Genomic DNA, 16,488 nt, shown 5'->3' on the forward strand with positions numbered 1-16,488 from the left:
TAAGGAAGGCAAGATGTGGCCTTTTTCCCTCTACAGAACAAGCTATATATAGCCTGTACATTTATATGTTTGATAGACAAACACTATTTACTAAAGAACAGACGTTTCACCAATACACAGATTGCCTTCCTCAGGGTAAAAACTCATAGACAAAGCAGATACTTTTTATTTTTTCTGTCCTCATTTAACTTTCTGTTGACACTTTCAATTTTATCCACTGGTCTATTAGTTTGTACCATGAGGAAGGTAAGCAGAGTATTACAAAAATGTCATTTTATACAGATTAGTAGATTGATCCACTGTGCATAGGTTGTCTATGAGAAAGCTATCCCCCTCTGTAATTTCTGTCCAGTCCCTTTACGCTATTTATCAATTAGGTCACCAGTGGAGTGGGTGTTGAAGTTCTTCATGATTACACTGTGTAGAGAACACCTGTCTAAGCACGTGGCTTGCACATGTCAGAATTGCATCACCCACAGTAATATCTACTCAACAGATTACAGTTCAGAGTGTTAGATTACACTGTTAGTGTTCTGCCATTTTTCAAGACTAAGACAAAAATTTCTTCACTGCCATGACCAACTCTTCAGAGGTAACTGGATCAGCCTTATTATACTCCAATCACATATTACAATCTTCTCATACAACTAAGATCACACAGCAAGGAATTCAACAAAGTCTTCATAATGTAAGTGTGACAAAGTGGGCATTTTATTGAGAACAAGGAATGGCATAAAGTTTAATGTCAATGATAAAATGCTAGAGATAGAAAAAAATGTTCACTATATTAACAATAAATACAAAATACCATTAAATTGGTCTGGCTGACCATTATTAGCCATTTGATGGAATAATTTGTTTTGTTCAGCCTTAAGATGGTAGATAGGTTGAGTGGTATGAAATAACATCCACAATACTTTTTTCATGGAAAAAAAATTGTGTAGAGTAAGCACCTGGCCACCAAGGTGTCTTTCACATTTGTTTGACATAATTTACCCTTTAAAACCCTGTACAGCTCAAAAAGAACAGCCTACAGAAAATAACAAACCTGATGGTACTTGGTTAAAATTAAAGATTTTGATTTGCTTTAATCTTGCACAGAAAAAAACACTGGCAGTGATGATCTTACAACTGTCATACCTGACAATGTTTTTGTGTCGTATCTCAGGGAAAGATATTTGCTTTGCAAAGCGACCAAAACACATGGCTTCTAGTAAACGCAGTAAAAATCTCTTTTATTCAGTTTCCACAAATGTGGAATGAAGTATTCACAGCTAGTTCATTTTTATTTCATCCCTTATTAGTGTTGTGATAGGACAACATAAGTGAGCTTTGTTTTCATAGAATATTCTCTTCAGAGTATTTGAATAATATGACAATATTGCTTGTAAAGTACTTTACTTTCAAATGTACCTTACTGTAAAGATGACCCTTCTAATGTAAGATAACTAGTTCAGCATTAGCAAAATAGATGAAACATTCAAAATATAAGACAGGTGAACGCTGTAAATGGCTAGCAATACTCTGTTAGAGTTAATACATTTGAAGGTCTGAAATGCACTGTACAGGAATGGAGCAAAAAATCCAGATGTAAGAATAAAACAAATGCAGAGAAAAGGTTTTGCCAACTGAACCTTTTCTTCAATTTACACTTCAACTACCAATCCAAAGATTAGAGTCATGATGTTCAAATGGAAAGGCAAGTTAAGAGGTTCAGAGGGGTCTAATATTGCTTCAGTCTATCGGATGCTATTATCTCCATCATGTAAAAGTGATTTGTCAATTTGTAGTTTAGTAATCATCATCATAGCCACATGCCTCCTCTTCCCAGTCATCAAGAATTGTCGTCCTGACAATGGCTTCTGTTACACGATATGGATCACAGTTAGATGCGGGTCGACGATCTTCAAAGTACCCTTTCTTTTCCTCACCAACCTGAAGACAGCAAAATAGTAAAATATGTCAATAAGCAGCCACAATGGTATAGGAATCTTTACACCTTCACATATCAACACTGACAAACTCGTATGACCATTCTCCATTATATGCAAATAGAGCATTTCTATTTCATCATTTAATATGCTTAAATGTATAAATACTACAAACAGTCTAACCACATTTTAAGTTTCCTTACAGAGCAGTGTTCTCCCCAGGCCATTTTAGCGTAGCGGTCCCGCTACGCTTTCGCCTCTCCCCGCTACGCTTTGATTCTCCCCGCTACGCTTTAAATATTCCCGCCATCCTTTAGTTCACACGCTAGCGCTCTGCGTAGCTATCAGCTGTTGCATGCATTGTCTACACATTAGCGCTCACTGCAACTTTCAACCTCGTGAAAGAGTGGAAGGTGTGAAGTATGGTATGCGTCCGATAACTTGTCCGTAAGTGTTGAGAGGAACGTTAAAACAATAGAAGAATCGGCTTGGTTGTTCACAAGTTTTCATTCTACAATGACTATTACGACCAACAAAGACCTTTAGTCGGTATACCTCGAGGACAAGTACTCACAGAGTTAGGCGGTGTAGCACTAGCGGGGCCTTTGATCACATTCCCATGCTTTGATCAACGAAATGGACCGCAAAAGAAACAAAAGAAGCAGTTGACTAGTTAGGTTGATTATGATTTTACAACGATGATCTTTTTTTTTTTGTCCGAGTACGATCACGATCGCGATCGAGTTCACATTGCATAAATTCCAATATGGCGGCGGCCATGTTGGCCGACGTGTTTATAACGTGTTGACATCGATCCTGGCGTCGCGTGTGTGGTTCCACTCTGACACGTTCTCTGAAAGATTTTACACCTGATTTTCGAGTGATTCTAGTCGTACTTAGTTCATGTCTTGTGATCATCTTGGTGGTATTTTTAAAATCAAGAATCGAACGACGATGTTCATTGGCAGTGGTAGTTACGGGGGGGGGGGGGGGGGGTTGAAATTGATCCTGTGATGAATACATTTGAATTGTGTAAAGCTTAAACTTATGAATTTTCCTCTTTGTTGGCAATTTTTGACAATTTTATTAGCAATATATGTATTAATGAAACTCCAATCAGACGAACCATTTCTTGCTTTCAATCTGAACTTGCTGTGAGTTACTGTTTGAATCTTCTATTTTAATTGCAATTGTACTATACTGTGATGATTTATTTAAGTGTAATAAAGAGTTTCCATGATGTTCAAATTGCATACTTGTGTGTTACCAATTTGCATTTTGTTGTGAGTGTACATGAATGCGTGGGTGCATGTGCAAGCTTATATCCATATGCAAATATAATTAATGATATGCAAATGATTATGCAAATTAGCCGCTACGCTTTTGCTTGATCCTGGGGAGAACACTGCAGAGACCTTTACAAAATCGTAACACCTACTTTTATTATTCATTGTTAGAAGACAATATTCTTATTAAAAGCTGTTATTTTTCCTGCAAACATGTCACTACACGATGTGTAAAGCTTTAACCTTTCTTAAATTCTCCGCAATTTACACATCTATAATGTGTCAATCAAAATGTGAACATTAAATTAGATACTACAGATTGTTCAGCAAAATGTCATCATTGAACGGTTTATTCACATCTCCATACCTGGCTGCAGTTCAACTTATATTTGCCAGGTTATATCTGACACAAAATTTGTTTCGTGTTTACCAAAGCGAAGCATACAAAGGCTAACTAACAACAGAAAATCTATTTTTGTTATATTTCTGAATCGTAATTTAACTGGGAAAATGCACTGAATTGGTACAGAAAGTTGTTACATCCCAAAAGATGTTTTTATCAATTCTGATTCTGCAGATTTTTTACAACACTTGGCCAAGGAACACGTGCACATAACAGTCATGACAAACATTGCATCAGAAAACGTACTCATGTATCTATAGGGGCCTTAGTAACAGACACAATCCTTGTTCTATCACACACTATTTTCAATACCAGAATTACTTCTCATTGTACAAAGTTTGGTGAAAAATACTGTAAATCATGGCCAAGGATAGGCAACATTACCTGACCTCTTTTTAAAATTTCAACGAACTGAATTTACCCATGAAAGAGAATAGCATGTTAACAAAAGTAATGTTTGTTTACAACTTGCTAATGCCCGGGACACACCCTAATAACCTTATAGGACTTCTTTGGAACCCCACCCATTCACGGGAAGGACCATTGTGAATGAAAATCACTTACTTGGCGTGGAATTCTTATACTAGCACCACGATTGGCGACACCAGCTGAGAAGTCGTTGATACTTGATGTTTCATGGTGTCCTGTGAGACGGCGGGCATTGTCTTGTCCATCATTTGGATCGTATAACATGATATGCCTCTTGTGTTGCTTTGCCAGCTTTTCAATGGCACTTTCAATATGCCTACAATACAAATAAATGACAACATATGTTACCCATTGAAACAAGTGTGGAAATAAAATTTGTACTTTCAAAGACAAAAAACACAATACTTCAGGAGAGAAATATCTTATTAAACTAACCTGATTCCGTTTTCTTCTCTCATGGCAAAAGTGCTGTAGTTGGTATGGCAACCAGCTCCGTTCCAGTCTCCAGGCATAGGTTTTGGATCAAGAGATGCAACAACACCAAAATCTTCACAAACCCTATGGAGCAGAAACCTGGCAATCCACAGATGGTCACCCATCTCAATACCTTCACATGGTCCAACTTGAAATTCCCACTGAGGGAGAAAAGCGGATAATGAAATGTCAAATTACATTGACAGCATTCTAAATTTACATGTAGTCTGATTGTTTGAATAAGCAGTTTTGTAAACTGGATTAAAATAAATAATGAAGAAGAAAACAGAATTCAAATATGGGGTGATATAGATACAATCTACATTTTTAAATAGGACAAATATCGTATGTTACAGACTTTACAAACATCAGTATGCAAGCACATTCAGACCTGACAGAACAATGGGTTTCATGTTTGCACTCAACACAAGACTTCGACCCTTGCTACTGTGATTGCCTGAGAAAACAGAATTATCAAAAGTACACCTTGTACATCAAAGTCTTACCTGAGCTGGCATGACTTCTGCGTTAGTACCACTTATCGTAACACCAGCATAAAGGCATGCTCTGTAATGGGCCTCAAGAATATCACGACCATATACTTTGTCAGCACCAACGCCACAATAGTATGGACCTGAAAATGAATTTACAAAGTTTTAATTCAGATATGAGATACCTTACATCTATTGTCATAAATTAACATTCATGCAAACAATATGTGGTTTCTAAATTTGACATTTACCAAACCCCAGTATATCACATTTAACAAATGACAAACAAAATTTAGGTAGAGGGTATATTAATTGCCGTACAGTTACATAATTTTCAGAATATGCTAGTTATATATCCCAGTAAAAAATTCTTATAGAGTATCAGTACCGGTAACATCTGTTTCTCTTTAATGTCAGGCTGCTGTGAACACTGCACTGCTTATAATGATATCAGATGTTCAAAATGTAAGTTGCCAAGAAACGGTAAATATCCAGCAAAATGTTTCTCAAACACTAAGTGCATTTTTTTTACCTTGTGGTCCTGGATATCCCCTCTGGGGCCAACCAAATGGATGTCCATCTTGGTTCAAGAGTGTGTATTCCTGTTCCATACCAAACCATGGATGTTCGTCCTTTGCACGATCCATGACTTTCCTACACGACAGTCGAAAGTTAGTTTCTGCAAAAAAGTTTTTAAAATACTTCAACAAAACATTTTTTCCATTATCATCACCTATAGACAAAGCAATATGTGTAGAAAACTGGTTACACATCAAAAGTCCAACAACAATCATTAAAACAGCTGGTAATCAAAAAATGATACCACACCAATGATAGCAGAACCCAACACTGGATGAAAAAAACATGTCATTTTCAGGACACAATCATTGATAATGTGCATTTCATTCTTGTAAATGTATTGCATTCGGTCCTACTATAACACAGAATCATTTGTAACATCTCATTAGCAAGAAAATCCCATTTTACCTGCTGGTCGTTTGTCATACTTGTACGTTTCACAGAGTACAAGTTTGTTCGGTCTCAGTCTGAAAGGATCATCAAAGAGGGCTACAGGATGGAGATACATGTCACTGTTGCTGCCTTCTGCTTGACCTGTACTGGAACCATCATAGTTCCACACTGGTAGCTCTATTAAATGGAGACAAAATTCAGCTTTTGGTTAGAACTGATGCGTCAATGTCCTTGAGATACTGATTCACAATGCCACAAAATGAAAACCATTCTATCTACACTCAGTCAAAGTTTGTTGCTGTCCCTTTTCATGTGAAAGTTAGACTTCAATTCAAAATTGCTACTCAGGTCATTTTGCATTACGCAATGAATAGAATATCCTCATTTCTCATGCCCTGCTCAGCGGCTGATGCAACACTGAACAATTACTTTTTTGTTTACTGAATTGACAATACAGTTTAAGATTTATGACAATATTCTCAATTAAGATATCAAGAAATGACAGTTCAAGATTTATGACAAGATTCTCAATTAAGATATCAAGAACAGAAGTTGAAACCCAACAGTAAAGTCTATGTGATAACTGAACTTTTTACATTTGATGACATTATTTAGTTCATGACAAATCTAGGTTTTTGTAGGGATATAATACTTCATGCTCAGTATTACTTTGCTTAAAATCAGACACTTAAATTTGGCATACCTTCAGGGGCCTTTGGCTCGAAATCTACTGTCCTGGTTTTACACCTAAGTCCTTCACCAGTGCCATCTATCCAAATGTACATACACTGGACATTTCCATGCGTTGGCAACTGCATGTACCGATGGAGTACCTCCTTGTTAGTATACGCTGCATTAGAGCTTGACATTTTGTTCAGCAAATCCTGGTGCAATATCAAAAAGAAAGAGGTGTAAGATTCTTTTTTTGAAGAATGCAGCACTATCCGATTTTGACTTCAACTTCGAGCGACTGAACTTATGCTGGAGCTTTTTAAGCTCCAGTGCTTGATCGATAACTGAAACAGACTATAAAATAAATTCGCAAAAATAAACAGTATCAACACAGTCCCATTCTCCGACCATGGTAGAAATAAAGCAGGTCAATATAACAGCGAATAAGCTATGAAAAATGAAAGGACTACGAATGACCATGAACTTAAGCTGATGCTATGAAAGCGCGAATTCCCGGGAAATATATCGCGCCAAAAACCATTTCCGCTGTACGTTGCCTTGATATCGCGGGACGTAAAATTTGGAATGAGATGTGACATTATGTATCAAAATAAAATACGACTAAGATATTTGTCGAATCGATACGAACGAAGTAAGCATCTTCTCTTCTGTACACGGTTAAATACTACAACAAGGTCATTGACAGTGACAATACGGGGACGAGTACATGGGGTCCAGTTTAACGGCTGAATTTAAATTTTCTCATAAAAAATACAGCATTTCGTTTTCCTTTTATATCGTGCCACGTTGACGGATACGCCACAGTGTTATACTTTACATCTTGTAGTCAGCAGTGTTTGTACTCGTGGCATGGCAATCGCCAGACAAGTCAAGTACATATACATACACGCCGCGCTAACCAGTCCAAGGCGGCCGGCGGGCCACTCGTAACGTACGCAGGAAAATTCCGCGAAATTTTTCGGAGTTCATACACACCCGAGAACGGGCGAAGGATGTAGGGTTTAACAGTAAATGTACGTGGAAATCTCGCTACATTTTGTTCAATTACAAAATCCGTACCACATTTCATGATTTCAGTAGAATTTGTTCTCTTTTCCGGCTTCCGTCATTCACACACACATTTCTATGTGCTGTGGCAGTCCCCATTCATCATTCAGTACAAACATGCTGGTTTACGACGATTGCATCAGCCAACAGATGACTCGTTAAAACACAGTTTATGTCCAAGTTGACGGACTTATGGTATATAGTTAGTTCATACTTACGGTCAGCCGGGGCTACACACAAGAAAATTGCAAAAGTAGAAGTTTCTTTCCCTGAGACAGACAACTACTGGCTAGTACGTTCGCATAGCAGGCTTGGGCGACACACTATGTCACTAATATGATGAGCGTGACGTAGCGTTACTAGGTCACGTGAACAGTATGCGAACATTCTTCGCAGTCGTGACCAAAAAATTCCAAAGCGATGATTGGATCATGCAGGTGACGCCCTGGCCTAACTATTGGCTGGAATATAAACCGCGCTTTTTTCTTGGATTCGATGCGTGATCACTGACTGAGTGTATCGAGGAGCGTACAAGAAGACAATGTGTCGCTCACGTGAAAAATCAACCATCCACTCAAATGTACAGTATATTCTACCTACATTTTCACTTCTTCCAATACGTTTTTAAATATCAAGTATTCACTTTCAACCCTTGACATAAGAAAGCCTGCGCTGAAATAAATTGACAAACGTAAAGGATTTCCAACATTTCGGAACACTTCTCCAATGCGCGACGCTATAAATTCAGGAGTATCGACCGACGCAGAAATGTATGAAGAGACACAAGGAATGGTGAAAGCCCAGCATATAAGGTGGACATAACCGTCGACCATAATATAAATACATGTTATACTGGCGGCGGGAGTAACTTGCGAAAGTGCGATTGCAGCCACTGTGACCTCACTCTGAGGTCACAATAATAAACTTAGATGCCCCGGAAGAGTGGTGGAAGAGATTCGTACTGTGCTCAGCACATTGATTTAATTAATTTTATGCAATTCCTGCCACTAATTATAAAAATTTGGCTTTTTTCCTAGAATGAGTTGATGATCGAGACTAGCTGTCACACGTTGCCAAATACAACACAAAAGCACAATTAGCAAACTTACACAATGCTGTCATGATTTAACTTAAACATGTACATCCGTCCGTCCACAGATAAACAAGTTGAGATCGTGGGATTGCGCTGGCATGGCAGTCTTTACCGCGATCAAAGGTACAGTTTACATGTTTCACGGTTTGCGAATGACAGTTTTCCAGGGGCACGGTTGTTTCCAAACACGACAAACACACGTGGTATATATTAAGGTCACCTGACGGTCAGGATACACGCATCAGACAAAGGCAAGTAGTTATTGTGAGCACGCTGCTAACGAGTGCCATGCCGCTTCCCTACATACAGCATAATTATAATATTCAATGATGCGTTTGTATCGTCCCGGCCCCTGCATGATAGCTAACATCATAGACGAGAAAAACTGCTATGTTGATGCATGTGACTTTACTTGTAACAGTACTGTCTCTGAAGAAGTTGAATTTTTATCAGTCAATCTTTTATTACTCAACACACACTGACAGAGAGTGGTATGGTACATTTCAGATGAAAGAACAACATGTCCAAAACTGAACACCATCAAATGGATATTAAAATCCAAGTAAACTGAATTGAAGTAGGCCTACACAGTTTCATTTTTCTTTTAAGTCGAATCAACGTCTTCCCGTTTCTGCATTGCTCCAACCAGCCCGAGGTAAAAGCGAGACCTCCGTGGTCGACACCGATTATTTTGCAAAACTGAACCCTCAAGGTGGTTATTTGAGACACAGTCCTTTTGTGGAGGGACTGTGTTTGAGATTTTATAAATCCTGAGGGGTTTTTTTAATTTAGGCCAAAGTAATTAAATTCTTTGTTTTGTGTCCCCACCCGCGTAGGTTTTTACGGTTTTCATGAAAAATACACACAATGTATTTGAATAGGAAATTTTAGGACATGACAGCTTCTGAACAAAACTTTTGTTACAATTTTTATTTGCTGCAATCAAATTACAGTGTGTTAATTTTCTTGTGTGTGTTTTGCAGCCGCTTAGACGCATACCTTTTGCCATTTAGAGTGGACGCAAAACAAAGAATTTAATTACTTTGGCCTTATTTATGTGAAAATATTTGCAAATTAATTTCCAAAACTTTTCCCCATTCATTTACAAATCTAAATCGTAGACCGTAATGTTTAAATCAAATGGGAAAAGTTTTGAGGTAAGCCTACGTAATTGATTGAACCACAAAATACTTGTCTGGGATCGTCGAGATTTCTCTCAAGGATCTGACTTTGACCGTTTTGATTTTGTTGACATGAATGATACCATGTCGAACTTTAGATAGGTTAAGACGCTTCAGTTCCTGCAGCTATAGTAGTATCCCTCAGTCAAGAAGTCGAATTTTCTCAGTTGTGTGTCCGTTGTTAACGTTGATTCTCTAGCCTCGCATGATATTCGTTAATGCAAAGCACGTGCCGGAATTACTAAGTTGTAAAGCCTGAACTCATAGAAAATGTTTTGAAACCGTAGCGCGACACTCGAATGAATGGCGAAGTCTAGTACTAAGCTTAGGCCCTACCCTCCTTTGAAATCTAAAGTGGCCACAGGTAAAATATGATATTGTGAAATGGTTCAGTGAGAATCAAATCAAGATACTGATCATGACAAATAGCACACAACGGCAATACCAGTGTATAAGCTTACTATGGTACACCTACCTGTGATTGATGTAGACACTTTTCAGGAAAGCTGGGAATGTTTGTTGTCTTCGATTTTCGAGGGATAATTACTATCAAACTGCGCAGATTCGGAGAGTCTTGTTGATCCAAAGGTGTATGGCGTAATGTAGAATTTGTAGTTAAAACAGCACACCTACATACATCATCACATGTAGCTGGCGAGTGACTTGCCTCTTGGTCAACCGGCGATTGGTCAGAACGAACTAATTGATTCACAATAAAGCTGCGCACGGCCGGAAAACGAAACTCACTGTGCTCAGCATTCATGAACCTGGGGCATTGGGGGGGGGGGGGGGGGGGGGGTAGAGGGTAGCTCCTATTCGCGAATTCGATTATCGTGCGCAAGTCGGCACAGCTCAAAATTTAAATTTAATTTATGTGCCGATAAAAGCTTACAATCATTTAGAATTTGCTTTGAAATGTTTGTGGTTTCAACAGTTTATAATAAACTTCTAACTCAACAATTATCGAGTTTGGGGAAGTTCATTTCATTAATTCGTCGTATTTTCCTACTTTCAGACTTTCGTTGAGGGACAGCGTCTAAATTTAAACGTAATGAGTTTGGTTTGGCATGAGGTTTAACTTCGTTCCATTCTGTGCGGATCATAAATAATCTGAATGCATATTAGACAGAACCAAAGCGTAGCATTTCACTGGTAATGAACAGTTGATTGTCAGAAATGGATTGAGAATCAAATACAAATCCAACTAGTACTTCGCAGATAGACATTTGCACTGAGATATCGAATCCGCCCCGGAAGACGAACAAATAACAATAAAAAATAGAATCCGAATTAATTCTCACTATAGATTCAAATTACATGTAAAGGATCATATCAACGATGGTGAGCCCAATCATCAACCTTGAATCGAATATTATCGATCATGTGAGTCGAGTTGTGACGTCACGATTTCCGAACTTCACGTCGCGGGCAAAAGGTGTCTCAGTCACGTCACAATTAACCCACGTGTAAACCGAGTAATGTCAGAGAATATTAAAATATTATTCAGACAATATACACGCGCGGTACGACAACCGCATGATGCCGATATGTTTGTTCTTTTTTTAAATTGATCTGTTTGTTGATATTCAACTTGTATAGGCCTATTAATTGAGAATGTTGATCGGTTAATAGCTAATCACATCTTGTAGACAGTGGTGTACATGCAATAATAAGACGCCGACTGGGATTCGATCACACACATGGAAATCAGCATTATTAATGCGTCTTTCCAATATTATGAGGCGACATGAGACCTCAACTCTATCCTTCGTCGCAATTGATATCGTCAAAAGATTACAACGATGTTAACGCGAAGAACTTTTCAAACGTTGTGTGAATTTTTCAAAAGGTTAGAGTACGATTGAGTTGAAAGTGAATAAATGTGGGAAAAAATAAGTTAAGCTAAACCAATGATTACTCGCCGCTTTGCAAGTGAGATCTTCTTAAAATCAAGTGTGCGAAAGTTTTAAATTCCAACTCTCTGTACGATCAGAATCTTGCTCAGAATTGTCGACGTCACTATTATACACATAGTGGCGACTGTCATGCCTGAAGTACAACAGTCAGAATGTAAGTAAAGTAAAGTAAAGTAGACCTAAGCCTTTATTGAAATAGTATGTCAATCAATATTTTGTGTTCCAGTCCGTGACGGCCGATGCCATGGTAGCAGTCTCGACCAAAACATCAGACACCGTTTAACATTTGAGACTTGTTAAGCGTTTTCACTGTTTCAGTATAGTGTGTCTTGCTGACGCTGGTAATTTCATTACGTTCTCCAAATTTTAAACTTCCATATTTTCCAATTTTTTACGCGGAGCTTTGAGTAGCTTTCCCCCGAATCAAAATGTACAGAACGCAAATAAGTTTTGTTTCGCGTAGGCCTATGGCATGGTAGCACTGCAGACAACGATAGACGTACGATCAGATGAAATAAACGGTATTCTCAAAACAAATAAAGGAGATTCCTTTTTTTGCCGCATTTAAACCCTGGTAAATGATGTATTGATTGATCCTTGATATTCTGCGAAAATAAAAAGCAAAGATAATTTTTTCCAAAATCACAAATGATGAAGAATGCTTTATGTTTCATTGTAAATTTGTATGGAAATATTATAAAAGGGTAATGTGCTATTAAATATATCTCCAAAGAGGTGACAATAATGATGATGGTGGTGATGTACATGATTGGTGATGGTGATGATGATGATGACGGGATGGGGGTGCCGATGGGGGAAGTTAAAGGCGATAGAAAGAGACGACTAAACAGCAAGTCATCGATAAACATCACAGCGATATAAAAATAAAAACAACACTAGTATGTTGCGGAATATTTTTAATTGACCAGCCAATGACGTCATCATATTTTACGCCATGTCGTACTTCGATGGGATTAAAAGGCATTTTGTCAAAAGATAATCCAAATTGAAATACTCAAAGATAAGAAAGTACGAATTGATTTTGGAAACCATACAGTACAGGATGGAGGCTATTCTATTCGTTCCTTGTACGGCAGCAAACTCACGCAATTACAAAAGTCGCTCAATCGAAGAAAACATCCTAATTTGGTTATTCTATGACGCACGAACAGGCTTTTGAAAGGAGACTGTTTTGATTTTCTTCAGAATGGAAAATGTTCACTTTGTCTTACTTTCAATCAAACGCACACTCTTAATGCACGTGATATTGTTATTATTTCACGCACCAAACGAGTGTAGTCAAGGCTTCTCGACAATTTACGTCACCAGATCACGTGATACAGACTAAATATAGCGTTTCCTTGAAACCACCGAATATCCTGTTCAGACGACATGGCTTTACAGTAAAACGCTTTCACTGCTCGGCGATGTAGGTCACGTGAACAAATGACTTATCAAATGCAAAAAATTTAACAGAGAAAAACTAATCATAAATGGAGCAGTAAATAGAAATTTAAATGGTCAAACTATGAAAGAGATATCAGTTCATATATAAATTTCTCTTTAAAAAGTATTTTATGGTTGAATTAGAGTCCTATGGCTACTCTCGAAAATGACGTAGCTATATATAGCTCTAAAGTCAATTTACAGACGATCATGAGAAGACAGCGTGATTTCACCTTAAGTGGGCACAGTTAAATGTTAAAAGTAGACATAGTCTAGAATTTGTCTTCAGATATAACTTTCACTTTCGTACTGACAGCATTGCTCTCAACTCAATGAAGATTTAAGAAATGGTAAATAAACTACGGCGATGTAGAAAACCCAAATATTTACATACTGTACATGATTGTATGGCATATGACACAGACAGCTAAGGATAGAGAGAGAGATGGTCTTTGTTGTAATGGTATTACCTACAATGAAAGGTGTGGAGACTTGGGCTTGCAAATTTCACATTTATAGAGAGTAACAACTAATGATTGTGTTAGTCAAGGACAGTGTAGGAATATTATGTAATGATGCAATGGGGCAGGATATCCTGTCAACAAAAAGATGAATACCGGTACAATGAAACCATAGAAAACCTACTTTTACAGTGTTCAGTCCTGCACAGCAATGTAAATTGACATTATTGCAATGATACTATACACTGAATTCTCAAAGCACCATGTATTTTCATAACAGGAAAAACAAAACATTGCACATTTATATTAACACCACAGGGGACCCAGAAATCTTGTTGTTGTTGTTGTTTGTGTTGCTGTTTATTATGATATTAGTTGTATTGTTGTTGTTGACCAATTATATTCAAGGAGCATATCTATTGAGCTGCTGTTGTTTCAAACGTAATGTATATATCATACGAAACATTACAAGGATACTGTAACTAATTATTTGATCCAATGCAACTCTCTCCCAACATACACTCGCTACTGTTTATAAATATAGGTAGAGAGTACACTTTGGGAGAGTTGCATTGGGACAACTAATTAGTGTCCTTCTAATGTTTCTTATGACATATACATTATGTATGAAACAACAACACCACAATAGATATGTTCCTTGAAATTTATTGGTCAACAACAACAACAACAACAACAACACGACTAATATAAACATAAACACCAATACAAACAAAAACCAGATTTCTGGGTTTCCTGTGTTAATACATTAAATGGAGAGAACCATTTGCTTTTATAATTCAACTCAGGCATGATCTACATAAAGATAGAAATACAGTTGAAGACATTATTTTACAGTGTATGGTTAAGTAATTGATCATTAAATATCTTTTATACAAAAATGTATTTCATTGGAAATAGCAATCGCCATACACATCACCTGTGTATAACCATACATGGCAGCTTTACAATCACCTTAGATGTTGTCTTGATATGATGTCACACAGTGGTTTTTGATACTTCACTGCTTCATAAAACTAATTAAACATACTATGAATGACATCATTGAAAGTGTCAAGCATTCTCAAGATTCATTTATAACTTCAGAATCCTTGATAAATTGCAGCCAACCTATTTTATACCGCAAGGAGAATTCTAAAAAGACTTTGAATATAGATTTTTTGTTAATTGTTCTTATATGCTAAAATCTACTGAATATTGAAATATACTCCTATATCTATCCTATGATTTCAAAATAAGCATAATGATACTTCTAGGTAGAAGATTACTGCAAAATCTGCGTGAAGAAAATTGAAAATAGGAACATTCCTCAGCCTGAAGAAAATTGAAAATAGGTAATAGTCTACTATATTCATTTTGGTGCAGGCATGTACTATGGTATCTAATGATGGTTACTTTTTAGAACAATGTGAAGATAGTGTTATTAAATAAATGTTAAAGTGAAATCTTTATCACATGAATCAAGCACGGCACATCTGTACACTTGTACATCTCATGATATTGGGAAATTGTGCGTTTCAAAAAGGTACCAAGACAGTCAGAATAACTGTAAAAAATACTGCTTTCTCATTACAGACTCACTTTTATATATTCTTATTAATGTACAGGACTTTACTCAGTTTGACTGAGAAATCCATGCTATATTGCCTTATATTTTTTAGACAGCTATAGCTACATTTCATCAATAGACTACCGGTGAATATGGAAGGAAAAGTTCACAATATAAATAACTCATTTAATGTGCAATGTTACATCAACTTGAATATGACTAACACATACCCCTGTCATAAATGTAGATCCCAGTTCCATTGGCTTGAAATAAACAGCAATTGACAAAAATTAATTAAGCATCTGACATTAGGGGGGCACTTACACATTTATCCCCCACCCCACCCCTTTAGGGTGTGTGTACTTGGGACAGTTGCTCTACAAGGCACAAACTCTACAATTTTCTGGTAAGCCAGGGTCAAATGTCTACATTTTGACCAAAATACTTATAGCAAGACTACATTTTCAACACAGAGATGGGCAAAAAACAGAGGTCAAACATCTGTTTTATCAAAATTTTGCATGGCAAAAGTCTATGCAGAAGTATACACCCTTTCTACTAGAGTGCCAGCTCATTGCTGCATGGCCTCTTAGTATGCATTGTCTTTACAATATTTTTGTGGCAGAGTTTTTCCCTGTCCAATAGTTCTAAAGGGGTGTATATCAACATTCACAAGGATTTAACAGTGGGCATGTAACTATAATTCTGTTTGCATTTGGTAAATCCTTGGAAAATCTTTCACAGAGTTGAAGGCAAGACCTGAAGCAATTGGGAACCTTGTCAGTCTACACGGTTGACCCTTAGAGTTCTCCTCAAAATCACATCTTCACAAAGTGCTGTTCCTATTAAAGATCCATTAGTTGTAACTTTGGTCATTTTTTAAATTTTGTTTGTTCTGTGTATCATCTGCAGTTTCTGGTTTGAATCCCTGAACCAAGGAGAAATTCCTAATATTTAGCTCATAAATATACCCTATATGAGTATAATCTGCTTTGTTATTGTTTAACTTTTGTATTAGGGTCCGGACTAGAATACATTTATTAACAATAACAATGGTCATTTCACATATACAGGCTGTGTTGGCAAGCAGGACACCAG

At 37.2% G+C, this 16,488-nt stretch overlaps 1 protein-coding gene across 3 annotated transcripts; it reads right to left on the reverse strand.

The window, feature by feature from the left end:
- Nucleotides 1–689: 689 nt before the first annotated feature.
- LOC139114747 (glutamine synthetase-like) lies at nt 690–10,682 on the reverse strand. 3 transcript variants are annotated; one of them, XM_070676632.1, is made up of 8 exons: nt 10,476–10,682; nt 6,690–6,870; nt 6,002–6,163; nt 5,547–5,693; nt 5,030–5,157; nt 4,485–4,684; nt 4,185–4,365; nt 690–1,935 (listed from the first exon to the last, which is right to left on the reverse strand). In XM_070676632.1, the coding sequence occupies exons 2-8, from the start codon at nt 6,853–6,855 to the stop codon at nt 1,792–1,794; spliced, it is 1,128 nt and encodes a 375-aa protein (XP_070532733.1). In that variant the 5' UTR covers nt 6,856–6,870; nt 10,476–10,682; the 3' UTR covers nt 690–1,791. The 3 variants fall into 3 exon arrangements, with proteins under 3 accessions (XP_070532733.1, XP_070532732.1, XP_070532731.1); XM_070676631.1 differs by lacking the exon at nt 10,476–10,682 and adding an exon at nt 8,836–9,083; XM_070676630.1 differs by lacking the exon at nt 10,476–10,682 and adding an exon at nt 7,945–8,117.
- Nucleotides 10,683–16,488: the final 5,806 nt, after the last annotated feature.

This window comes from Ptychodera flava, chromosome 16 (genome assembly GCF_041260155.1).
Source record: "Ptychodera flava strain L36383 chromosome 16, AS_Pfla_20210202, whole genome shotgun sequence".
Taxonomy (NCBI): domain Eukaryota; kingdom Metazoa; phylum Hemichordata; class Enteropneusta; family Ptychoderidae; genus Ptychodera; species Ptychodera flava.

What these genes read in the sequence shown, in the direction of transcription:
- LOC139114747 (XM_070676632.1), bottom strand. Translation starts at nt 6,855, where the DNA reads ATGTCAAGCTCTAATGCAGCGTATACTAACAAGGAGGTACTCCATCGG. An exon ending in AGAGAAGAAAACGGAATCAG is followed by an intron (nt 4,366 to 4,484) that starts GTTAGTTTAATA and finishes TTTGTATTGTAG; the next exon opens with GCATATTGAAAGTGCCATTG. An exon ending in GTATAAGAATTCCACGCCAA is followed by an intron (nt 1,936 to 4,184) that starts GTAAGTGATTTT and finishes TGCTGTCTTCAG; the next exon opens with GTTGGTGAGGAAAAGAAAGG.